The 23725-nt window shown below is 62.0% G+C and overlaps 1 protein-coding gene and 1 non-coding gene across 2 annotated transcripts; both read left to right on the forward strand.

Moving 5' to 3' along the window:
- The first annotated feature begins 2108 nt into the window (after positions 1 to 2108).
- Positions 2109 to 18994, forward strand: WNT10A (Wnt family member 10A). The gene is made up of 4 exons (XM_072874368.1): positions 2109 to 2350; positions 5193 to 5455; positions 13363 to 13739; positions 18527 to 18994. Exons 1-4 carry the CDS (start codon positions 2292 to 2294, stop codon positions 18992 to 18994), a joined length of 1167 nt encoding a protein of 388 aa, XP_072730469.1. The 5' UTR covers positions 2109 to 2291.
- TRNAV-GAC (transfer RNA valine (anticodon GAC)) lies at positions 15994 to 16066 on the forward strand. Its single transcript has one exon. It is a non-coding gene; the product is annotated as a tRNA-Val (tRNA).
- Positions 18995 to 23725: the final 4731 nt, after the last annotated feature.

Consider the following 23725-nt stretch of genomic DNA (forward strand, 5'->3'; position numbering starts at 1 on the left):
GGCTGGGGAAAGCTAAAACCACTCCCGTGCCTCCATGGGCTGTACATGGCCACGCTCTGTGCCCACACACAGAGTCACACCCCCAGCACGTGCCATTCATGCTCGCACCACCCCTGTGCACGCAGACAGGTGTCCACACACCTCACACCAGCCGGGACACTTTCCTGCAAACCCCCAGCTCATGCCAGGCACCCCCAGCCCCCGTGCACGTACCCCGATGCCCCTGTGCACCCCCAGCATCCTGTGCACACCCCACACCACGGGCACACTCATCCCCACTCCTCATACCCCCCACATATCCCACGCTATGCACACCCTTCTCCCTGTGCACACTCACTCCGTGCCCCATGTATTCACCCTCTGCATGCACACTCATTCCCCACACCATGCACACTCTCTCCATACCCCGTGCACACTTACTCATGTCATGCACACTCATCCTACACCCTGCATATTCACCCTATGTCCCAAGCACACTTAATCCACACTGTCTACACTCGCCCACATTGCACACACTCACCTCACATCCCGTGCACACTCACCCCGCACCCCATGCACACTCACACGAGGCTATGCACAGTCATGCCACACTCCATGCACACTCGCCCCCGCCACACACTTTCTCCATGCTGCATGCACACTCACCCCCACCATGTGCAAGCCATGCACCATGCACACTCACCCCACGTCACACACCCTCGCTCCGTACCGAGTGGACGCTGAACCACACCACGCACACTCACCCATGCCCTACGCACACTAACCCCACACCATACAAACTCACCCCACACCCCATGCACTCACCCTGCCACGCACACTCACCCGTGCAGTGTATACTCACTGTGCGTCGCACACGCTCCCCCGTACTCAAGCATGCTGTGCACACTCACCCATGCCATGCACAATCACCCCACACCCACACCTTGAGCACGCTCATGCTGTGCACATTCACCTCCACCTTGTGTCTACTTATCCCATGCCACGCACGCTTACCCGTCTTGTGCACGCTCACCCCACACTCTGTGCGCACTCCTGCGCCCCGTGCACGCTCGCCCCATGCCCGCAGCACCCCGCCCCACGCCCTGTGCACACTCATCCACACTACGCACTCCCCCCAAGTCCCCGCGACTATTCTCCCGCTCCACGCACACCCACCTCACACCCCACGCACAGCCCCCCACACTGTGCACACTTGCCCCCATGCCACGTACACTCAGCCCTCACCGCACTCAATCCCCACGCCGCGCAGGCTCACCCCACGCCGTGCATGCTCCCCCACGCCACGCACACTTACCCTACTCCCTGCGCACGCTCCTCCACGCTGTGCACACCCACCACACACACTGCTCCACGCTGTGCACGCTCACCCCACACACCGTGCCCACTCCCCCGCGCCGTGCGCACTCCTTCACCACGCCGTGCCCACTCCCCCCACACCGCACGCCCCCTCTACTCCCCGTGCACGCTCCCCCACGCCGTGCCCACCCCGCGCCGCGCCCCCTCCCCGCGCCCGCTCCCCCCGGCCGGCGCTCGCCCCCCCGCCGCCCGCTCCCTCCCCGGCAGGCTGCGTGCGACACGCCGGCTCCCCGCCCCGCTGCCACCCTCTGCCCCGTCCTTCCCCCGCGGGCTCCTGTCTGGACGTGTCGGGACTCGGGCTCCGGGCGCTGAGTAATGCTCGGCGCAGCGCGATCCCAGGCAGAGCCGCCGCCGCCGCCGCTCCGCGCCCAGCGCTCCCGGGGCGCTCCGGCCGCGACCCTGCCCGCTCCGCCGGCGGCCCGGCGACACCGGCGGCGGGGGGCGGCGGGGGGGCCGCGGCTCCCCATGTGCCTGCGGGCCCCGCGGGAGCCGCAGCGCCGCTCGCCCGGCCAGCCCTGCCCACGCCCGCCGCGGCCCCGGAGCCCCGGGGCGCCCTGGGGAGCGGCGGGGGAGCGCGCCCCGCCGGCCGAGGGCCCCCCCGGCCCCCCGGCGCGTCCCGCCATGGGGGGCTGAGCCGGGGGGCTGAGCGCGGCGGGGCGGCGGCGGGCAGGGCGGGGGGCGCGCTGCCCTCGCCGGGCTCGGCGGGCGCCGGGGCGGCGGGAGGCGGGGGGGGCATCCCGGGAGGATGGCAGAGCCGCCCCGGCGAGCCGAGCCCCGGCGCGCAGGGAGCCAGTGAGAGGGAGGAGAGGGGAAAACACAAACAAGCAAACAACCCACAACAAACAAAGCGGGCAGAGAGCAGCGCCGAGCCCCGCCGCCCCTGCCCCAAAGGCGCCCGCCCGCCCGCAGCCCGCACAGCCGCTGCCCCAGCGAAGATGCGCCCGGCCCTGGCCCACGGACTCTGCTCGCTGCTGCTCAGCCTCTGGGTACCCAGGTAGGATCTGCCCCCCCAGCCCCGCCGCCGCCGCCGCCGAGCGCCCCGGCCCCGCCGGGAGGGCGCCGGGAAGCCGCCGCGCCCAGCCCCGCGCCGGGGCGGGCTGCCCAGGGGGCTCCGGGAGGGTCCCGCCGCCCCGGCCCGGCCCCGCACGGCCGCAGCCCCCCGCTCAGGGCGCTGTCAGGACCGCTGCCCCCCCTCCGCCTCCCCCCCCGTCCCGGCGGAGCGCCGGCGGGATGCGCGGCTCCCCCCGCTCCGGGAGGTTGTCCCGTTTCCTCCCCGGCCGCAGCCGCCCCAGCGCCCGCCCTGCCTGCCTCAGTTTCCCCGCTCGCCCCGGGCGGAGGACGGGCCTCGCTGCCGGGGGGCACCGCGGAGGCCAGGGGGCACGCCGGCGGGGATGCCGCTGTCGTGGGGGTCGGTGCCCACGGGATGGGGGCCTTTGGGCTCCGCACCTCAGGGGCGCACACCGGGGCGGGGGATCCACCTGCGTCCCCTCCCCGGCTCCACCGATCCCCGAGGCGAGGGGGGTAAGAGGGGGCCGCCTGCCTTCCAGAAAAAGGCCCCCCAACACTCACCACCCCTGTCCGTCTCCATCTCCCCCGGGTGGCTGGGAGCTCCCCTCCGCCTGCTCCCAAATTTGTGCGCTGTGGGCAGCCAGGGGTTAACCCTGGTGCTGGTGTGAGTGGGGGGGTCCCCCGCCCTTCCCCCTCCCTCCAGCCCCTTTAAATATAATTTGTTAACGTTGGGACTTGTATTAATTAAAGCAGCAGCCGCTGCAGCCTGTGACCTGGGGGCTTGTCACCGTGAAATCAAGTTTAAATCCAGATTTCAAGGGGGAAGAGAGCTGGGGGGAGCGCTGTGTCCTCCTAGGGAGGGTGACAGTGACAGCTCCTTGCCAGTCCCTGGCCCCCCTGAGCCCTGGGTGGAGCAAGAGGCAGAAGGACCTGCCCTCCACTCTCTGGGGTCCTAGACAAGGGCCCCTGCCTCAGTTTCCCGGCTGTGCAATGGGAAGAAGGACCATAACAGCCCCCCCCCGGGATGCCCTGTGAGAAGGTGGCAGGCACTGTGGCTGGCTCAGGACAGGCAGGGGACAAGGTCCCTGCAGTGCTTGGGGCAGGAGCTGTTGGGCTTGGAGATGATGGTAGCTGCGGACCTGCTTCTCATCTCCTCTCAGCCAGGGCTTGCTTTGACAGTGTGAATAAGCGCAGGAGCCAGGCAGAGGGTTTCCCCTCCTGTGTAGGGGCTTTGGAGGTATGCACCCCTTTCCACTCTCCTTCTTTCCGCTCCCCCCCACCCCACTCTTTCTCTTGGAGTCACTGTGGATTTGTACTGGGGCAGACCCACATATCGCCCGTGGAAGTGGTGGGCTGGGTATAAACACCCTTGGGAAGCTGGAGGAAGCAGCAGCCTGACCCTGACAGCTCCCCTTCCCCCCTGAGCAAGCTGTAATTCAGGGACCCTGGGGCTGAGCCCTTCCTCAGAGCTGGGGAAGTCAGTCCCTGGTCCCCAAGAGCTGCTTCTGTCCATGTACCTGCTCCAGGCTCACAGGATTTGGGGGAGCAGAGGAGGAGTAACCCCAAGACCTGGCTGCTCCAGGAGTCCTTCCTCCAGCATCCTCCTCCAAGTCTCATTTCTGTAATCGAGGTTCAAAGGGCTCCAGCTCCTTGCTCCTCCCAGGGATCCAGCTGTTGGCCATCCCGGGGAAGAGGGAGCCCTGCCTGGAGAGAGCTCTCAGCAGGGACCGAGCTGTCCTGAGCGAGGAGCAGGGCAGTGCTGAGCTCCTGATGGACCCTGCTGCAAGCTGCAGGATGCTCCTGCGCATCCCGCTGCCTAACTGCTCGCTTTGCAGGTCCTCTGCTTGGTCCTCTCCTTGGATCCCAGGATCCTTCAAGCCATTCCCTGGAGCTGGGCAGACACTTCCTCCCCTTCCATCTCCCTCTCCGCATCTGTCTGTCCTGTGTACCACTGTCTTAGCTCCAGGCACCTCTCTCTGGACATACTTTGTCCATCTCCCCACACTCCATCTACCTCCCTGTTTCCCCAGGCAGCATCTCTACTTGTATAAGTACTTGCACCCCGCCATGGACCGTGTGCCTCCCCTTGCACCCATCCATCTGCTGGTCTCTGTGCTTCTGTGGCGACAGGCGTCAGGTCCAGTGGGGCTGGGATGTGAGGATGGATTTGGGATTGTTGCTGGCAGCTTGAGGGTGTTGGGCAGGGTGCTTGGCTCTGAATTTCCCAGCTGAAATTTCCAGCTTTTCCTGAGCTGGCAGGAAAAGGCTGGTCCTTCTGATTACCTCCCTTGTGAGGACCAGCAGTGCCAGGGGGATACGGGAGATGCAGGGAGGCAATCAGCCAGCAACAGGGACAGAGCCAGACCTGGGAAGGGTCTCCTGCTCTGGGGTGTCCGGATTCTCCCAGAGGGAAACCCACACTCTGGGGAAGGCGAAGTCTGTGCCAGAGAGTCTGCACTGCGTGGGCAGGACAGGAGATCCCTGGGGAGCACGCAGGGGGGGCGCAGTCCTGGGAGATGCTGGGCTCCAGAGGCAGGAGGGCCAAATTTGGCTGCTGCTGTGCGCAGGCTGCCGATGTGTCTGGACTGTGCCAACATGGCTGGAGAGGACTGCAGCCCCAGTGCTGCTGGGGCATCTCTGCCTGCCTGAGCTGCCGTCGTGCCCAGTGGTTTCCCAGCCTTCTCTATAGGCAGCAGGCACAGTGTGGGTTGAGGAGCATCTCCCTCCCCATGTGTGTCCCCCCTCAAGCTCTTCCCCCTCCCCGAAGGGGAAGTGAGCGGTTGGCACATTGCTTGCTCCGAGCTCATGGGTTTCTCTTTCCCTCCCAGCTCCTGCTCCAATGAGATCCTGGGCCTGAAGCTGCCATCAGAGCCGGTGCTGAATGCCAACACGGTGTGCCTGACCCTGCCGGGGCTGACGCGGAGGCAGCTGGAGGTGTGCGTGCGCCACCCCGACGTCACCGCCTCGGCCATCCAGGGCATCCAGATCGCCATCCACGAGTGCCAGCACCAGTTCCGGGACCAGCGCTGGAACTGCTCCAGCCTCGAGACCAAGAACAAGATCCCCTATGAGAGCATCATCTTCAGCAGAGGTAAGGGCTGGGCGGTGTCCCTCCTCTTCCTCTTCTCTGCCCAGCCCCTGCTCTCAGGAACCCTCATGCGCTCCCCATGGGCCCCTGCATAGCTCTTCCCTGGCCCAGGGGACCAGGCCAGCTCTTCAGCATCCCCATGGATAAAGGCAGACCTAGCCTGAGAAACCCCAGGGTCTCTCAGACCAAGCAGCACTGCGCTGTGGCAAAGCTGGGCTCTTCTCCATGCACCTTTGTACCTATGCTGGCCCTTGTCCTGAGCTGCTCCTCCCCTGCCCAGCCCCAGCTGCTCCCAAGGCTCCTTCCAGGCCCCACCGCTTTCTGGCATCTTCCCCCCATGTGGTGTAGGCTGGTGTTTGGAGTGGTGCCATGGGTGTGCAGCACAGTTGGTGGGTCTGAAGGTGGATGCTGTGCTCTGGGATTTGGTTTGTTGGATGCAGTGAGCATCTTGGCTCATTCCTGCTCTGGGATGGTGTTTAAGTGCATCATGGTGAGCAGAAACGCCCCTAGCTAACAGGACATAGCTCTGTGAGCCCATCACCCTGGTGTCCTGCCTTTGTGTTGGCTCCCCAGTGCAGACAGCTGAGGGCTCTCTGTTTTGTGGGACCCTGGAGCATGGTGGCACGGGGGGACAGGGAGACAGGCTGTCCTGGGAGCTCGCCTGCCCGCAGAGCACCCACCTGCACTGCTGGGAGAGCTCTCCTAGCCCTCCATGGTCTGCCGAGCCCCGGTGCCAGGCTCTCCTCGTCTCCCGCACAGGCATGGCCAGCTCTGCGTCCATCAGAGCCCCCCCAGTTGATACTCTTTCCCTCAGGAGTGGACTCTGGGGGTGCAGAGGGGCTGCCCTGCACAGTGCAGATCAGGGTTGTGACCTGATGGGACCTTCTGTAGGACTTGAATGTATCTTCTCACCTAAGTACCCTTCTTGAAGCCTGGGCCTTGGCACACACCAAAGGTCCTGTTGCCCCAGGCTGTGGGCAGGAGAGAACTATGTGGTGCCAGTGGCAGGCAGGCAGGGTGCTGAGGGCAGGCAAGGTGCCCAGCAAACACATTGCTCCTCCAGCTCCTGAGGAAGGAGAAAACTACCAAAGATGCTGCTCACCTACCCCCTTTGGGAGCCTCCTAGCCTGGTGCCCAGCAGAGAGGTGCCTCTGTCCCCTCTTCCCCAAACATCCTTCCACACCCTGCAACATCTCTCCCTGGGACTGCGAGGAGAGTCTCACAGAGGAGAGGTTGGCAGCATGCCTTTGAGGGGACGCGGTGGCAGGAGCCCCCAGGCAGCCGTAGCAGGTGGGGTGATGGCTGGACAGGGGAGCACAGAAGCGTTTCAGTGCCAGGAGGTCCCTCATGTCCAGGGCAGATGGGCAAAGCCTTGCTGGAGCAGATGCTACCTTGGAGCACGTGTTGCATCAGGGCTGCGGTCCTGCTGTGGAGCGGCTGCCGGTGCCTGGAGAAGGGCAGTGTCTCTTCCCTCCGCGAGCAGCGCCCAGGTTAGGGCCTGGCAGGGAGGGTGGGGACCGTCAACCCTGATAAGCATCGAGGTATTTCCAGGTCCTCTGAGGAATGCGGTTCACTTCTAGTCTCCTCGGGCGGCAGGAGACACCGACTTGCTGGCTCAAGTCGCTCACACACCCAGGCAAGCTTCCCTGCTCCAGGTCCCACCAGGCTGGGTGAGAAGCTCCAGCAGCAGAGAGCATTGACCTTCTGCATCCCTCCCTCAGCCCACCAGGTCTGGTGGTGGCCGGTGACTTGAAGCTCACTTGTGTCTCAGGTGCCACCCAGCCCTTCCCACTGTCAGGGCTGTGACCGATGGGTGTGGGGACTCCCACAGCCCCTGGACTCTTGCCCCAGTCCTGGGCTGTTGGGCAAGGCTCAGCCCAGGCTCCCAGCACCGGTGGGATCCCATTCCCTGGGATGGAGACCCAGCAGCCAGCACCAGGGAAGGATGGAGGTAGGGCTGGAGCAGCAGAGCAGACGGGCACGTCATGGCACTCCTGTTTTGGTAGCAGAGGGTGCAAGATGAGCCCCAAGCACCCAGGCCATCCCATGCAGTTGCTTGGAGCTGTTCTGGTGTGGAACAAGCCTTGAGGCTGGTGCCCTGGCCTGCTTCCAGCCCACTCGTGTCCCTCAATAACGGAGCCGGAGCTCTGAGCTCCTCCTCGCAGCTGTTATGGACACAGCCATCAGAGCAGGGATGCTGGGTGCATCTCCCAAGCCCAGAGCCAGAGGAGAGGCGAGTGGTGGAAGCGAGGGGTGCAGGCTCCATGCCGTAGGCATTAATGCATCTGACCCCTGGGGACCAGGTCTCTGCTCTGCGTCCTGCCCCATCCTTGCCGTGCCTGGGAACGCAACGTGCTTGTAGGATCATTGTTTGTAACCCGAAGTGACAGACCCCTTTAATCTTTCATTCCTTTTCCCACTTCTTCTGCCATCAGTTCAGCCATGCATGAATCTCACTTTAAATTATTTGTAGCTGGCTTCTGCCTCCCGCTCTCCCTGCTTGGCTCCGCTCCCCACCTCTGCCCCGTCCTCCTGCAGCTCTTGCATCTTCCCCAGCATGGGCGTGAGCCGTCCGGGGTGCAGTGCCGGTGCCTGTCCCATGCTCTGCCCGGCATCCCGGCACTTGGTGGAGCCAGGGGGCTCATCCTCTGGGGACAGAGCAGGGGACAGTGGCAAATGAGTGCCTGTCTCCCCATCCCGCTGATCTGATCCCAGAAGTTTGAGTGCAAGTCCTGGGGAGCCAGGAAGGAGCAGGGAGGCTTCAAATCAGGCAGGGCTGGGAATCTGGCAGTGCTTCTGGGCAGCTTTGCTGGGGACAGGGATCCTGACAGCATCCTGGGCAGAGCACAGGCCTACCGGATGCAGCAGGGAGATGCAGTTGTCCCTGGGGTGCAGGGCATAGCAGCTGTGAGACACAACAGGTTAGTGGAGGGTGAGCAGAGAGGGTGCCCAGGGATTTACCACCCCTGCTCTCACAGAGCCTTTATTTTTTTTTTAGACACCCCCATGGGCTGTGGGTTTTTCTGGTTTTGTCTTTTGATGCTGCGCCCTTGGGGTGTGGGGTGTCCCTTGTACCCCTTGTTGAACCTCCAGTGCCACCTATACCCCCCGTCCTCCTTGGTCCACGTCCCCTCCATGTGCATCCAGGCTCAGCATTGCCATTGCAAATCCTCCTCCTGTCCTCCCTGGCTCCTCAGCTGGCTGCCTACGTCCTCACTACCCTCCTGCCCATTCCCTGGCACTGTCACCTCTGCTAGCACCCTCCAGTCCTGTCCCTGGTCCCATCCCTCTCTGCTGTCCCTCCTTCTCCCTCCAAGTGCTGGCAGAGACATCCTCTCCTGGCCCCAGGGGCATATGTAGGAGGATGAAGCAGTGAGGTGGAGGCAGGTGGCTGCATCTGCACCAGTAACTGAGACAGGTCCCCTTGCCCCTGCTCCGAGGGTGAGTGGCACGATTGTGTCCACCTCACTGGAGAGGGTGGCCTGTTGCCCTCGGTACGTGGTCCCCCCGTAGCATCCACGGGCTGCTGGGCACTCTGTGGCTTGGCTGGGCTGAACCATGCTTGGATGTGTGCCGAAAACGAAGCTGTGGATGGCAGTGGGTCACCGAGCCCTTGTCCTTGTCTGATATGTGTGCACCCCTGGGTGGGTGCAATGCTAGCAGGGCTGGGACTGTCTGGCTGCCGGGTGGGGGCTGTTTGAGGTGTGCTGAGAGATCCCTCTTCCCTGAGCATTCCCCTTTGCTCATCCCAGCCCTGAACTCTGAAAGAAATGGGACCCCCACGGAGGGACTGGATGTCCTTGAAGGCTCCTGAGGGTGCGTGGCTGGAGGGGACATGACTCTGGAGTGCAGCATCCAGCTGTTCCTCCTGCAGCCTTTGGAGGGACAGGTGATGCTTGCATGCCCCGTGCCCTCCTTAGAAGGGCTCCCTGGTGCCAAGGGGTCTGCGTGGCCACAGCCAAACCTTGATTTCATACTGCAAGGAGGGGGGAACTCCTTGCAAGGCTAGAGACGCCAGGTGCCGGGGCGCAGCCAGCTGCCAGCCAGAGCTTGGGGAGGCTTTGCCATGCAGGAAGGGAGGCAGGTGCTGTTATGGCTATCCAGGGAGATGCTGCCGAGCTCAGGACCCTGGTGCCTGGCTCTGCAGAGCCCCAGCCAAGCTCCGGTGCCCGCAGACCACAGCGCCTGGCCCCGCGCAGCTGCAGCTGGGCTGCTGGCAGGGTTTTCATTACCCCCGGGCAAGCCAAGGGCTTTGCCCCCCTGGCCCTGAAGTGCACATGGGTGCTCCAGATGCTCGGCTGCATCCCTGTGGGTGTCCCCATCCTCTGGACCTTCCCCCAGCTGATGGTGGCAAGTGAGACCCCGGGGACAGAGCAGCATCCCCAGAGGTGCGGGGCTGAGCCCAGCTCCCTGCAGCCTGCAGAGCAGCGAGGGCTGCTGGCTCGGAGCGCCGTGGGCAGACGGGGAGCAAGGGCTGCGGGCTGTCCCCGGCACACTCAAGGAGGTGCAGGGAGGCAAGTCGGGATCTGCAGGGAGGCGTTTAGCACCTGGCGCCGGGCCAGACCCTGGCAGGTTCACCTGCAGTTTAATTAGGGAGAGGGGAGGGGAGGGAGCGGGGCTGGGGGAGAGGCAGCGTGTCGGGACTGGCTGTGGCGGGAGAAGCTCTCCTCCGCCTCGCCAGCCAGCGGGGCTGGGGCGAAGTGCTGATGGGATTATGGGGGGGTGCTTCCCATGGTGGGGGTGGCTGAGCATCCCTGAGATACCCTGGGGTGCGCCTGGACCAGGCTGTCCTGCCTGCTCCCTCAGTGCCACCTGGGTGCCGCAGTGGCGGGTGCTGGGAGGGTGTCGCTGCCTGGGTGCGATGGTGAGCTGTGGGAGGAAGGCCATGACTCCAGCTCTCCCCGTCCCAGCGGACCATGGAGCCCACAGCCATGCCTGAGCCAGGTGCATTGCCTTGGTCCCGCATCCACATGAGAGATGGAGAAACTGCAGCATCCGTGGCAGAGCCAGTGCCAGCTGGGGCTTGGGGTCCTGCTGAATGTCCCCCCCCATCTCCTGGGTGCACCTTGACAGGGAAAATTTCCCCTGCTAAGAAAGCTGCTTTGGGATCCGACCTGGGGCTGAGATTTCAGATCCATCCTCCTTGTCCAGCACGGTCCTTTAAGTACACGGCAGGCTGGATGCCAGTGGTGGTGTCGGGGTGGTGTCCTCCATTCCCTCTTCCCTGCAGGATGCAATACTTCCCCTCACACCTCCCATGGCTACAACCTCTTCTGTGATCTCTGGAGGGATCTGGTGACTCAGACATCACCACTGAGGTCTTAGGTGGCTGGGGCAGCTGGAGAGCCTCCCTCCAAAGGGCTTGGGGCCGGCTGCCGCATGCCACACTCAGCTGCGGTTCCTGGAAGCTCCCACCCTTGCTGAGCCCACGAGGCCAGTGGTTGTCGCCTGCAGCCATGTTGCTCGCTGCTTTGCTGCAATCCTCTGGGCTCTGGTGTGGCCCAGGTAGAGCGAGGAATGTAAACTGAACCTCCAAGAAAAACCACGCTGGCATGGCTGCTGTGGTCCCGGTGCTGCCCTGGCCCCCTCCTCCCCATTGCTCACAGCTCCCCATAAGAGCGGGCGAGGGACGGAGGGGAGAAGGCAGGGAGGAGCAGCGGGGCCAGGCAGAGTGATGCTGAGCAGGGAAATGACCCCAATGAGATGGAGACAAGACTCCCAGAGCACAGGGATGTCAAGTCCTGGGGACCAGCCTGTCCCCTGCCCACAGCCTGGGGGATGCAGCTCCAGGGACAAGGACCCGTGCCTCATCCACCAGCTCAAGTGTGGCTGGAGGGCAGCGGAGGAAGGAGGAGGGCTGAGGCTTGATTCCAAGCATTTCCCAGCCATGGAGGGCACCAAACGAACCCAGCCTCTTTACCTGTAAGGAGATGGGCTTGCTAGACGGAGTGGGTGGGGTAGAGCTTCTGTCTGGGCTCCAGAAGGGATTTGTAAGGAGATGCTGCATGGGAAATTATTTGTTAGGCTGGGGAAATGTGTGAGAAAGAGGCTAACGGAAAGGCAGGGCCGAGAGGAGAGTGTCGCACCGGATGGAGGGTTTGCTGCTGTCCCGGGCACGGGCTGTGCAGGAGCTGGGTGGCAGCAACAGGTCCCTGCTCTTGGGCTGTACCTGGCCTTGGCTCGTGAAGGGCTGGAGCTGGCCCAGATTGTGGGGACAGAGAACTGATATGGGGTGGATTTGGGGATCCTGGAGACCTTCCTGTGCTGGTTCTTCATCCTGCATCGCTCACCTGGGGGCTGAATTTCCCCAGATTTGGGCTGTCCTGCTCTAACAGAGATGTGGGTGTGTTGCAGGCGCTGCCTGCCAGTGCTCTCCCCAGGGAGGCTGCGCAGCGTACGCACCAGCAGCCCCATTACCTGCCCGCTGAAAAATGTTGTTCAACTTGTGCATGGAAAGAGGCAGGCTGAGAGCAAGCTTGTCCCACACCAAGGGGAAGATGGGAGAGGCTCCCGCTGGCTTTTAAGCAGCGCCTCGTTAATTTTTTAAATGCACCAGTGTCAAATTAACACACAAAAGAGCAGCGTGACTTTAAATGCAGGTTTCCAAGCTGCGTTTCATTTCCCTTTAATAAGATCATAGTGTTTGCTCGGCGGGAGGCAGCGAACCACTGAGGAGACATGCGTGATGGGGAGCATCGCCCAGGACGGGCAACGGTGAGCGGTTGTACTCTCACCTCTCATGACTCCGCAGTGCAGGCAGGGAGCTGGCAGAGCCCCTGCCCGGGATCTGTGCTTTGGGGTGCTCGCCCATGTGCCCCATTTGATGGCACAGATCTGCTGGAGAAAACACCCCAAAACCTCTTGTCTGTTCAGCCGTAGCAAAGCCAGGGCTGATCAAGCTGCTCTTGTCCAACAGAGGGAGAAAGGCTGGCAAACTCCAGCTATTTATTTATTCACGTGTGAAGCAGTGGCACAAAATCTGGCTCTCCCTCCTTCCCCTCCTCGTGCTGGGGCCAGTCACTGTGCACTGAAGCAAAGGGCACTGTGGGCTCCCGCCTTGGCCCAGGAACCGCAAATAAAAATATTACTTTGTATTTAAAATAAAATAGAAGTTCCCAGGTAGGGGAGGCTTTTCACCCGGCTGCAGCGAAGCCAAGCAGCCCTTGGGCAGCCCCCATTTGCAGCCCCGCAGAGCCCTTGTCGTGGGACCCATCCCTGTCCCCATCCGCCCCATCCCCAGCTAATGACACTTGCGGACATCCTTGCTCTTCGGCATTTAACAACAACCAGCTGCTAGCCCTGGCAGTGCACAGTGCGGTTGCAGCATGCTCTAACTAACCAGGGATGCTCGATTTTTCCAGCGCGGTATCGCATTTAGAGCTTCTTGCAGGAACTGGCAGGGCTTGGGGAGGGAAGGGGCATGGGCAGACGGATGGGGCTGGACAGGCAGTGCTGCCTGCTCCTGTTATTGCCTGATCCTGCACTCTGTGGGTAAGCAGAACTGGTCCATTCCTCAGCAGAAGCATCCCTCAGCCAGCATTATATTTAATCTAGTGGGAAACTCTGAGTGGAGTGTGGAGGAGATACTGCCTTTCCCATCAGAGCCATAATGCTGATGCCTGAGCAATGCCATGGTGGCATCTCCCAGGGCGATGTGAGAGTAGGGTGATGGTGGGAGCTGGGGTCCCAGCCAGGGCAGGGCTGAGCTTCGGGGCAGCAATGTGTCCTGGTGGGGATGGGGCTGGAGAGCACCAAGTGAGGATTCGCTCCTGGTCCAGGTGGGAGCTGTGCCAAGGCAAGGCACAAGCCAAACCTCCAGCTCCCTACACCCCAGCATGATGCTGGGCTCATCCAGGCCCCCACGGGGGTCGCACCGCCCAGACTGAGCCCTGCTCTCTCCTTCCTTGCAGGCTTTCGGGAGAGCGCCTTCGCCTATGCCATTGCGGCTGCCGGCGTGGTGCATGCCGTCTCCAACGCCTGTGCCCTCGGCAAGCTGCAGGCCTGCGGCTGCGACCAGAAGCGCCGGGGCGATGAGGAGGCTTTTCGGCGCAAGCTGCATCGTCTCCAGCTGGAGGCCATGAATCGCGGCAAAGGCATGGTGCACGGGGTGCACATGGAGCACATGCCGGCCGAGACCCCCGGCCTCCAGGACTCCTGGGAATGGGGAGGGTGCAGCCCCGACGTGGACTATGGGGAGAAGTTTTCCAAGGATTTCCTCGATTCCCGGGAAACCTACAGGGACATCCACTCCCGCATGAGGCTACATAACAACCGTGTGGGCCGGCAGGTGAGCGGGGCACTGGGCAGGGGTGCAGGGGTGATGGTGGCGGGGACAGGGTCCTCGGGACATGCATGGGAGGGCTGCAAGGCACTCGTGCTGGCTGCGGTGGGACGTGTGCGAGGCTGGGATTGCCTCCAAGGCACCCCCTCTCCCCAGTTTTGCCCAGAGCAAAGGCAGTGGCACAGCCCTGCTGCTGAGCGTCTCTGCTGGGGAGGGCACGTATGAGCATCACTGCTGTCCCCCTACCAAGGGACACTTCCCCAGGCCACTGTCACCTGCCTGTGCTGCAGTGGTGCTACGGGGGTGGCACGGCGATGAGTCCGGCTCCTGCCTTTCAGGGACTGGGTGAACTGGTGTCAGGCAGCTGCAGCTGGAGGGAGCTACAGGCAGGGAGGAAAAAGTCACTGGCATCATGGGGACACAGGACAGGCTCCGCAGCACCCAGCCGCGGCTCTGCCTCCAGAGAGGGAGATGGTGCCCCAAGGAGGCAGATGTGAGCGGGACCGAGCCAGGCAGTGGGCGCCTGTGCCAGCTGGGAAGTGCCGCATCCCCTCGGGAGCGGAGGTGACAGCCCACAGCCTCGTTTCCTGGCTCCGAGGGGGTGCTGGAGCCTGCCCAGGCGAGCAGGGCAGCCTCCCCTCCATTCTCATGATGTCAGGTCTTGTTAAAGGTGCTAATTAGTAGCTCACTCTGTCTGGAATCTGATGTTTAAAAGCAGCCTGATGTTGGAGACAAGAAGCACACAGGCAGAAGGGGCTGGGAGGATGGCTGCATTTCCCTGCCCAGCTTTGCTCCCAGCAGGTGCCAGGGAGACCCCATCCCATGGATCTAGCGGGACATTAGCTGTCCCCAAGACCCCAGCCACACACTGCCAGGGCAGTGCAGGGTTGTGTGTAGTGACTGCGGGAATAAGTAATTAAAGATCAGAATTCCACAGGGAGTGTTTCCCCAGGATGGCTCAGACATTTGGATGTGCCTCTTGCTTTGAGCATGTTTAAAGCCAGCTGTGAGATGGGGACGCTGCAGAGCAGGACCTTGATGTGTGCCCTGCCCTGGTGCTGGAGCTGAGCTTTACCACCCTGAAAAGCCGTCCCAGTTTGGCCAAGCTGTAAATGCCTGGGGAAAGCCAGAGGTTTTTGCTTGTTTGGCTTTGTTTGCTTGCACGTGGTGAAGGCTCACTCAGCGTTAGGCAGCTAAATCCTCTGCAGACTGCTCTGCCCCAAGCCAGGCAAGACCCCCCATCCCAATTCTGGCTGCGGGGCTCATCCTTGGCTCCCCTCCAGCTCTGTGTGCCCCAAACCACTGGGACTCTTGGCAGTGCTCAGAAATTTGGGGTCTGTATTGCCCGTTTCCCGAGGGAAGCCCCACAGACCTCTGCAGAAGGAGGGGAAGGTGAGAGAGGAATATTTGCACAGGGGGGATGTCACCACGCCGTGCCTGTGGGATCTGGCAACAGCAAAAATATCTGGGGTCTGCTTGTCCTCAGGGACAGGCAGGCATGGGACTAGCAATATCAGCTCTTGGTGGCTTCAGACAAGAGCTGGACTGATGGAAGAAGCCTGGGAGCTGGAAGCAGAGGCAGAGGAGGACCAAAGGGCTAAAGGAGGGGATGGTACCAGTGCAGGTGGGGAAGCAATGGCTGGACAGGCTGCCCAGCTCAGGGACCCTGTTGAGATGAGGGTGTGAGCCCATCTGCAGGTCACGTTGTGATGGTTGTGAGTGCCATGCATTGGAGCAAGGAGGTGATACTGTGCCTGGTCTGTGCCTGTTGGTGCCATGCTTATTGCCGGGGCTGGACCAGGCTGTCCACATTGCCTGGGGATGGGTTCTCCAGCTCCCTGCCTGCTCTTTTAGCAACACCATGTGTCCCACACCCACCCAACTCCTAGGACCATCTTTCTGCCGTAATAAGGAGCAATCTGCTGGGATTTCCCAGGATAGGAGTGGCCGTGCTGGATGCAGCAGCTCTGTGGCCCTCTCCTCCAAGTCCTGAAGCTTGAACCCCTGGAGCAAAGCAGTGATGTGGACACGCACACCATGCGCCGTGCCCTGCCACGTGCCATCCCTCTCCGTGCAGGGAGCAGCTGCAGCACCCAGGGGTCTCCAGCATCTCACTGATGCTGAACATCCTCTCCATGGTCCCTGTGTGTCCTAAGGGTGCTCTGCACATGGGTAAGCCTGGTTCCTGGCTTGGACCCTGCAATGCCAGGGGGAGGTGACAATCCCACCGATGGCTGCATCCACTAGCTATGGGATGTGGGTTTCTGTAGTGTAGTGGTTATCACGTTCGCCTGACACGCGGAAGGTCCCTGGTTCGAAACCAGGCAGAAACACGCTGATTTTTTTTCCCTTTGCATCCAGCCACAAAGCCAGGGAAGGGATTGCAGCTGCAGGGGATGCGCAGCATCCTCTGATGGTGGCAGTGGTCACCTTGGTCTTGAGTTGGAATAGGAAGCCCTGGGGCAACCGCTGGGGCTTCCTATTCCAACTCAAGACTGAGGTGGGTGTCCTGCATCCCTGGGAAGCAGCAAGTTCCCCAGCAAGGAGCAGTAGGAGCGTGCAAGAGGCTTTGCAGGTCCTCCTAACCTGCCAGATCAGAGAGCAAGAGAGGATGAAAGGCAGCCAGGAACTACCCATTACCCTCACAACAAAGACCTACGATAAAGCTCTTATGAGCGTGTCTGGGAGGAGCTGGGAATGTGCGAAAGAAAGCACCAGCGAGTCCGGGCATGTGCCGAATCCGGGTGTCTGTGAGACGGGGGAAGAACGTGGCTGGGTAGGGGTGCATGGAGGAGATCCGATGGCAAAAGTATGGGGCTGAGGTTGAGATGGGTCCTTCTCGGGTCTCTCGGCTCTGGCAGGGTCCTGTCCCCCCTACACTGCCCATGCAGGAGGGAGAACAAGCCGTCCCTGGGCAGGGATGGATGGGTGCTGTGGTGCTGGGGCTCGGGATGCTCAGCAATGATGGCTTGGGTGATGGAGATGGCACACCATGCTGCTTTCTCCAGCCCCTGCTGCAACCAGCTGCAGCCCCAAATGAGCCCCTGTCCAGCTGTCACGCCACTGTCCCCTCCATCCTGGTGGTGACCATCCCAGCCACAGCCCTACATGCAGATTTTCCCTGATCCTGCCAAGGGAGCAGGGAGGGGATGTGGGAAAGGATGGGGTCCCGGTGCAAGCGTGGTCCTGTGGATGGTGGCAAGGACGGTGGTGAGCAGCCGGTGTTCCCGGCCGGCACACCCAGGGCACGGCGGAGAGGCCAGGCAGCTCATTACCTGCAAGGTGGAGGCTGTTCCCGGCAGGAGACAGGACTCTCAGCAGGATGAAAGCCAAACTCCAGCCCAGCCCAGACCTCTCTGCTGTGTGCCCCGAGCTCCAGGCATGTTTCCCTGACCTGCCTTCATTACCATAACTGCTTAGCAATGGGGAGATTTACTCAAAAACAAGAAAACAAGGAGTAAAACCTACCCACCCCTACCAAAACAAGGCACTCCTCGCACACAGGTCCCCCCAGGGAGGGGGCAGGAACAGGCAGCATGTGTCAGGCATGAAGCCGGGTGGCCGGGCAGGGCTGGCATCATGGGATGGGACCTTGTGTGGGGCCACATGTGCCCTGGGCTCCCCCTGAGTGTGGCCCTGGGTGGGGGGGATCAGCCTGTGATAGTCTTTGCAAGCCCCAGCCTGGCTCCTGGTGGGGCTTGGGTCTCCCCATGGGAAGGGGCCTTGCTGGAGCCTGTATGAGCGTGTGGGCATGGGGGCACATGACCCAGCAGGGAACCCCTGTCAAGACAGAGCAGAGGACAGTATGAACTGCCTCTTTCCAGGCTGTGCAGGGATGTGCAGCCAGTCCGTGCCCCTGGAGATTGCTGGGCATGAGCTGTTTCCCTTGTCATGGCCACAGCAGCATCCCTTGCAGGGATGGGGGACCAGGGGGGACCCCAGCATGCAGCCTGGGGGCTCAGCAGCATTGCCCAGGGAGCCCAGGGTCCTCCTTGCCCCCACACTGGCCTCTGGCCCCTGCATGAGCCACTCTGCCCAGGCAGCCCAAAGCACAGCCGTAGCCCAGCCCACACACCCTGGCCCTCCTGGGGGGTGGACTGGCCTCACTGCGGCCTCCCCAAACCACAAGTCAGGGCTGTGAGCATCTCCGATCCCTGCTTGAAATTCGGGTGATGGTGGGAGGCAGCGCATCAGCCCCCTGGCCCTGCACCCAGGGCTCCTGTGGGAAAGCAGGCAAGAGCTGAAAGCGGAGCTGCTCCTAGGACTCCCGGAGCTGGGGCTTTACGGGAAGAAAGCCCTGGGGAGAGGAAAGCATCCCTCCAACCTGCTCCACTCACAGTGCTCCTGGCCGGTGAGCTGCGTGGGGGACCCCTGTGCTGGGGCGTCCCAGTTAGGGCTGCAAAGATGCAGCCATGCTGGCTTTTAACTGGGGTCTGTGGCCAGGTTGGTGATGCTGAAGCCAAGCAGCAGTGGGAGGTGAGATCCAGGCTCCTTCTTCTCCCTGTGGTCAGGTAGCTCACCCTCTCCTTTAGGTGCTGGTTCCTTGCTGGAGTGTAAAAAGCCAATTGGTACTGCCAGGATGGGAAGGAACAGGGTGCGGGACATGGGTGACACTGGGCACAGCAACAGGGTGCAGCCTCACTGGCTTTGCAGCTCCAGGGCTCTGATGGCTGCTCATGCCCACCCTTGGTGTTCCCATAGTGCCGACCCACAGAGAGCTCCATGATGGCTCCTCTGGTGCCCAGAAAACGTATCCTCCATGCTAACCCCTCTGCCCTCCCCTCCCTGCCCAGGTGGTGATGGACAACATGAGGAGGAAGTGCAAATGCCATGGCACCTCGGGGAGCTGCCAGCTCAAGACGTGCTGGCAGGTGACACCTGAATTTCGCCTGGTGGGGTCCCTGCTCAAGGACCGCTTCTACGGGGCCACACTCATTCGACCCCACAACCGCAATGCCGGGCAGCTGGAGCCAGGCCACGCTCGGCATCGCCGCCGGGCCGGCATCAGCGAGCTGGTTTACTTTGAGAAGTCACCCGACTTCTGCGAGCGGGAACCGGCCCTGGACTCCTTGGGCACCCAAGGGCGCCTGTGCAACAAGACCAGCCCGGGCATGGACAACTGCGAGAGCCTGTGCTGCGGCCGCGGGCACAACATCCTGCGGCAGACCCGCAGCGAGCGCTGCAACTGCAAGTTCCACTGGTGCTGCTTCGTGGCCTGCGAGGAATGTCGCATCACCGAGTGGGTCAGCGTCTGCAAGTAGCTGGGCAGGGACGGGTGCCAGGGACAAGCACGCCTGCCCGCAGGGGGGGAGGGAGACGGGGATCGGCGCTGGGGGGGGAGATGGAGCCGCGGTACCCGCTTCCCTCTGCTCCAGGGGGAGCAGGAGAGGAGATGCTCAGCACCCTCCAAAATCAGCACTTTGTCGTCACCCGGGGAGGGCAGGGCTGCCCGCTGCCCGCTGCCCGCTGCCTGCCCGGCCCCGCATGAGAGCACCAAGGCTCCCGGCCCCGGGGAGCGCACGGCCATGCTGTACAGACCGCCGACACCAGCACCGCTCGGGGGGGCGGAGGGTGGGCACGAGGGTGGGGGAGCACCCGCTGGCACCCAGCAGGACGGGGCAGGGTGGGGTGGGGGACAGCAGGGCATGGGGAGCCCGGGAGACACACACACACACACACACACGCACGCACTGGCACTGTGCACAAGTTCCTCTGGCCACATGCGAGGCTGTGCTCTGAGCGGGATGGGGATGGAGCATCCCATGGGATGGAGAGGGGGCACAGCTTCCCAGGCTGGAGCTCGCCTCTGCTGGGGCAGAGCTTGGGCCGGCTTGGGCTGTAGCATTGTGGCCGGAGGGGAGGGTGCCCGGGGCTGTGCTGTGCGTGCCTGTGTTATTGTATGGTAAGTTATTTTCTGATTGTGAATAAAAGTGGATTGGAGACAGCATGGGGTATTTCGGGGTGCAGCGCCCTGCTCTTCCTGCTGCCTGGGGCTTTCTGCTCCTGCAGGGTGCCAGAAGGATGGAGGGGGACCCTGGGTACTGACTACCCACTTGTGCAAGACTTTCTCCCTGGTGCTCTGCTGCCATCCCATAATAACAGCCCTCTGAGCTGTTTGCAGACTGGTAGGAGGTGGGGACCCCCCGTGGGCACCCCAAGCCCTTGCAAGGTGGCTGCTGGGAGGCTCCTGCCCAGCCGGGTGCATGCTGGACCCCATCCATCCTGCGGGAATCCCGGCTGTTGGCCCCATGCCCGCAGCTGTGCAGGGGCTGGGGGCTGCGCCTCTGCCCGCTGCGCTGCTGGGGAAGGATGCTGGGGCCGGAGAGCAGGAGAGGGGAAGGCAGCGAGCATGGGCCAGGCGATGGGGGTCCGCAAACGGCACCTCGCTGCGGTGGTGGGGAGGGCACCCATCTGGCTGTGGCAGCCTGCGGGGGCCAGGCAGTGAATCATGCTGCTGGTATCTCCCGGCTGATAACTTCCCCGCTCCTCCCACGGCTGCGCACCCCTTGGGGCTACACACACAAAAAAAAGTGAATTTAGGAAAAAAAAAAAATCGAGGAGGAAAATACCAGGCTGGAAGGAAGTGAGTGCCCCAGGCCCAGTGGGGAGTGGCCCCGTGTCCTCGTTTCATAACACTCCCGCAGGCAGCGGGGAGCTGGGTCAGCTGGGACGACGGACGCTCTGCCCTTCGCCACCCCGGGTGGGACGGCTGACTTTGCCCCTCCAGGAGGGACTGGGTGGATGGGGTCCTTGCACCTGGAGCTAGCTGTGTGTTAGGGGCTGAGGAGAAGAGGAGGGTGGTGGAGGTGATGGAGAGAAGCGTGGGAGCTCTTGTGGCCTTGTGGCACCTGGCAGTGCTCTGTCTGCCAGCACAGCAGGGACAGCAGGGCACGTGGCCACCACAGTGGCACCTGGCAGCAAAGACCCGGGGCTGGTGACGTTGCAGAGGCAGGATCAGGGGCTCAGGGCACCCGGGTTCACCCTATGGGGCATGAAAGCAGCAGTGTTCCTGCAGGATGGGTTTGCTCTGCCAGGGCATGCTCCAGCAGTTCATTTTCCCTTCTGAGGTCCTGCTTTTCCATCTCCAGCAATATCCATCTCCAACATCAGGGCCCTTTTTCCAAATCCCCAAGCCCTTTGCCTTTTGTCCTTTGCCCCAAGCACTAGTTGGAACCCCTGATGTCCCCTGGCCACCCCATCTTCCCCCTCTCTCCCAAGCTGGCCAAACCCCCGTGTCCCCGGCGCTGTGCGGCCCAGAGCGGTGGGGCTCTGCACATCCATCATGCTTCGGCACTTTGTAGGTGGTGTTGACTTCCCACCTCCCAGGGGCTCCTTTGCAGGTGCCTGTGATCTCAGGGCTGCCTGGGGTGATGACTGACTCACCACTGAGCTCTCCCCGCACCACAGCGGCCCCTTCGCTCCCCTGCTTGCTAATCCCAGGCCACCTGCGCTGCAGCAGCTGCATCCCAGCACACGGCTCCCCTGGCCGGGCTGAGCTGGGGAGGGGACCAGAGTGGGGACAAGGCGTGTTTGATGATGCAGAGAGGGGATGCAGGGCAGGGCCGCTCCCCGCAAGCACATCTCACATCCCCCAGTGAGGAACCAGTCTCTGAGTATCCTGGGGCTACAAAGACTGCAGCTTGCTCTCCCCTTGCCCCCCATTTTGGGAACATAGCATGGTGAACCGGCACACCAGTAATGCCAGCACAGGCAGGCTGAGACTCCCAGGGCAGCCTGGCTACTGAGCCTGGCAAGCTACAGTGCCCAGTGCTGTTTGGTTCTGCAGAGACCCCGTCTGAGCTTGGGACCCTGGGACATTCAGGGGAAAACATAACAAGATCCCTTGGTCTTGGTGGGTCTGCAGGCAGCATGGTGAGGGGTGCAAGTGCTGTGCTGTAGGGGTGCAGTGTGTCAAGGTGCTTCGGGCTGCAGGCAGTGTGGTCTGGGTGCAGGCAGCATGCTCTGGGTGCAGGCAGCTCCAGGGCACAGGCTCCCTAGTCACAAGAGCTCATTCCCTCCTGGGGCCCGCTGGCTCCCAGTGCAATACCAGCCTTCAAGATCTGCTCTGTGGCTTCCCTCAGCAAGTGTCTGAGAGCCCCAGGCAAGATGCCAGCGTGCCTGTGGTTATGAAGACAGTGTCCCCATGCTTCCCTAACTGGGAACCAGCTGCTGGGCAGCCATCCTAACAACCGCACCGCTGGGCACAGAGAGCATGCGGGACACCTCCTCTCCACACAGCCACAGCCGAGCCTCCAGAGCCAGTTGCCAGCAAGGACTTGGCTCCCTGGGGTCTGGGCATCCCAAACCTCTCTTATTCCATGGAGCCTGAGTGCAGCCTCCCTCCTTCCCCAAGAAATAAATGCTGCATATATCTCGCTAGGGCCTGGGAAGAGGGGTGATGTCTGGCTTTGCGTGGTTGGAGCCATGAAGGATTTCTGGGGCTTGCATTCACATTCCTTTGGCTTTGGACACTCGGTGTAACTGGCTTGTCTCCTTCCATCTCCCTCTGTTTGTCTGCCTCAGTTCATTCCTAATCCACAGGTGGGAACTCTCCCAGTCCCACCAAAACGTCATGTTTCCTCACATGGAGGGACTATCTGATCCTGCTGAGCTGCTCCAACCTTGTACCTTCTGGTGGACAGCCCCCCTTCCCCGTGAGGGACACACCTGCACCCTGCGGGGCACCACATACAGGTCTGGGCTGAAATGGGAAGGTTCAAGGTACTTTGCCCAAGAGAGAGGAATGACCATCAGGGTAGAAGAGCCCAGGCAGATGATGGAGGTGGTTTTCAGCAGAGGGGACCAGATTTCCCAACGCTCTCTCATCATCTCCCTGCAGAGGCAAATTGCTAAGGAAGTTCCAAAACTAAAAAAGAAATGACCATTTCTTTCACGTGCATGTCATGAAAAGGGCACTGAAGGCTTCTAAAGACGTCAGCAAGTCCATGCTGGCAAAACCAGGTGGAACTTATTCCAGTTTCATCAAGTATTTTGGCCCAAGCTCTAGAGATTCCTCCATCCCTGAGGGTCCCTGCTGCAGAGGGGACCACCAGCCTGGTGGCTTTGCTAGAGCCATGCGAAGTCCAGTGGTTTTCTCAAAGTTTGAACTTCCCAGTCTCAGGAGCAGGAGAGCTTCTCAGCTCCTTCCAGCAAACTGAAAGTCAATCTCATTTCTTGCCCCTGCAGTTGTGGAGAGTGATGGGAAAACCTGACCTGAGTGTGACCACTGAAAAGGCGAGACACCTGAGCTGGCCTGATTGGTTTGCACTTCTGCCAGGTCTGAAGCCAGATGTGTGGCTGTCCAGATGTGGATACCCCAGGCTGGTGCTCTCTCAGACCCTGGCCTTGTGCCCATCATCAGACACAGTGTGGAAGAGCCAACGGGACAGCAGATTCCCTCCACCATGGCAGGTTGCTCTGGTCCTATCTCCTCTCACCCAAAGCCCCAGCTCATCTTCTGCTTCTGGAAAGCTCCAGCAAGGGTGGGGAAGGTCTCTGGGGGTGGCAGGGGGGGAGTGGGGGGGCTGGGACTTTCCCCAGGAGATCACAGGAGGAACTTTGGCTGGAGGGTGGGGGGAACCGGTGAGGAGTTGCTACATCATGCCCCAATGAGCTGTGAGTAACTCCTCTGGTATTTCTTCCCCGCGCAGAACAGTCATCAGAGCCAGATCCTGCCCGGGGGAATCGCTACACGGGAACGCCCAGCCCCATCCAAATTCCATTCCTGCTCCCAGCAGAGCTGACATGAAGCAGAGCCATGAGAGGATGGTTCCCTGGTACCCCCCTGTCCCATCCCACCCACTGGGGTGGCATGAGCATGGCCATGGGCAGGGCTGGCAGTGCTGGCTGGCAGAGCCTGGTGGCCTGCTGTCCCACAAAAGCAGCCAGAGGCACCTAGGCTACTGGAAGTCACTGGAAAGCAAAGCCTCGTTGCATCTGCTGGTCCAAGGGGAGCACAGGGCAGACCCTTCCTTGCCTCGGTCTGGGAAACT

The sequence above is a fragment of the Ciconia boyciana genome, chromosome 10 (genome assembly GCF_034638445.1).
Source record: "Ciconia boyciana chromosome 10, ASM3463844v1, whole genome shotgun sequence".
Classification (NCBI taxonomy): domain Eukaryota; kingdom Metazoa; phylum Chordata; class Aves; order Ciconiiformes; family Ciconiidae; genus Ciconia; species Ciconia boyciana.

Excerpts from the sequence above, each read along its gene's own strand:
- WNT10A (XM_072874368.1), top strand. The coding sequence starts at position 2,292 with ATGCGCCCGGCCCTGGCCCACGGACTCTGCTCGCTGCTGCTCAGCCTC. Across the intron at positions 2,351-5,192 it reads CTCAGCCTCTGGGTACCCAG|CTCCTGCTCCAATGAGATCC; the intron begins GTAGGATCTGCC and ends TTTCCCTCCCAG. Across the intron at positions 5,456-13,362 it reads GAGCATCATCTTCAGCAGAG|GCTTTCGGGAGAGCGCCTTC; the intron begins GTAAGGGCTGGG and ends CCTTCCTTGCAG.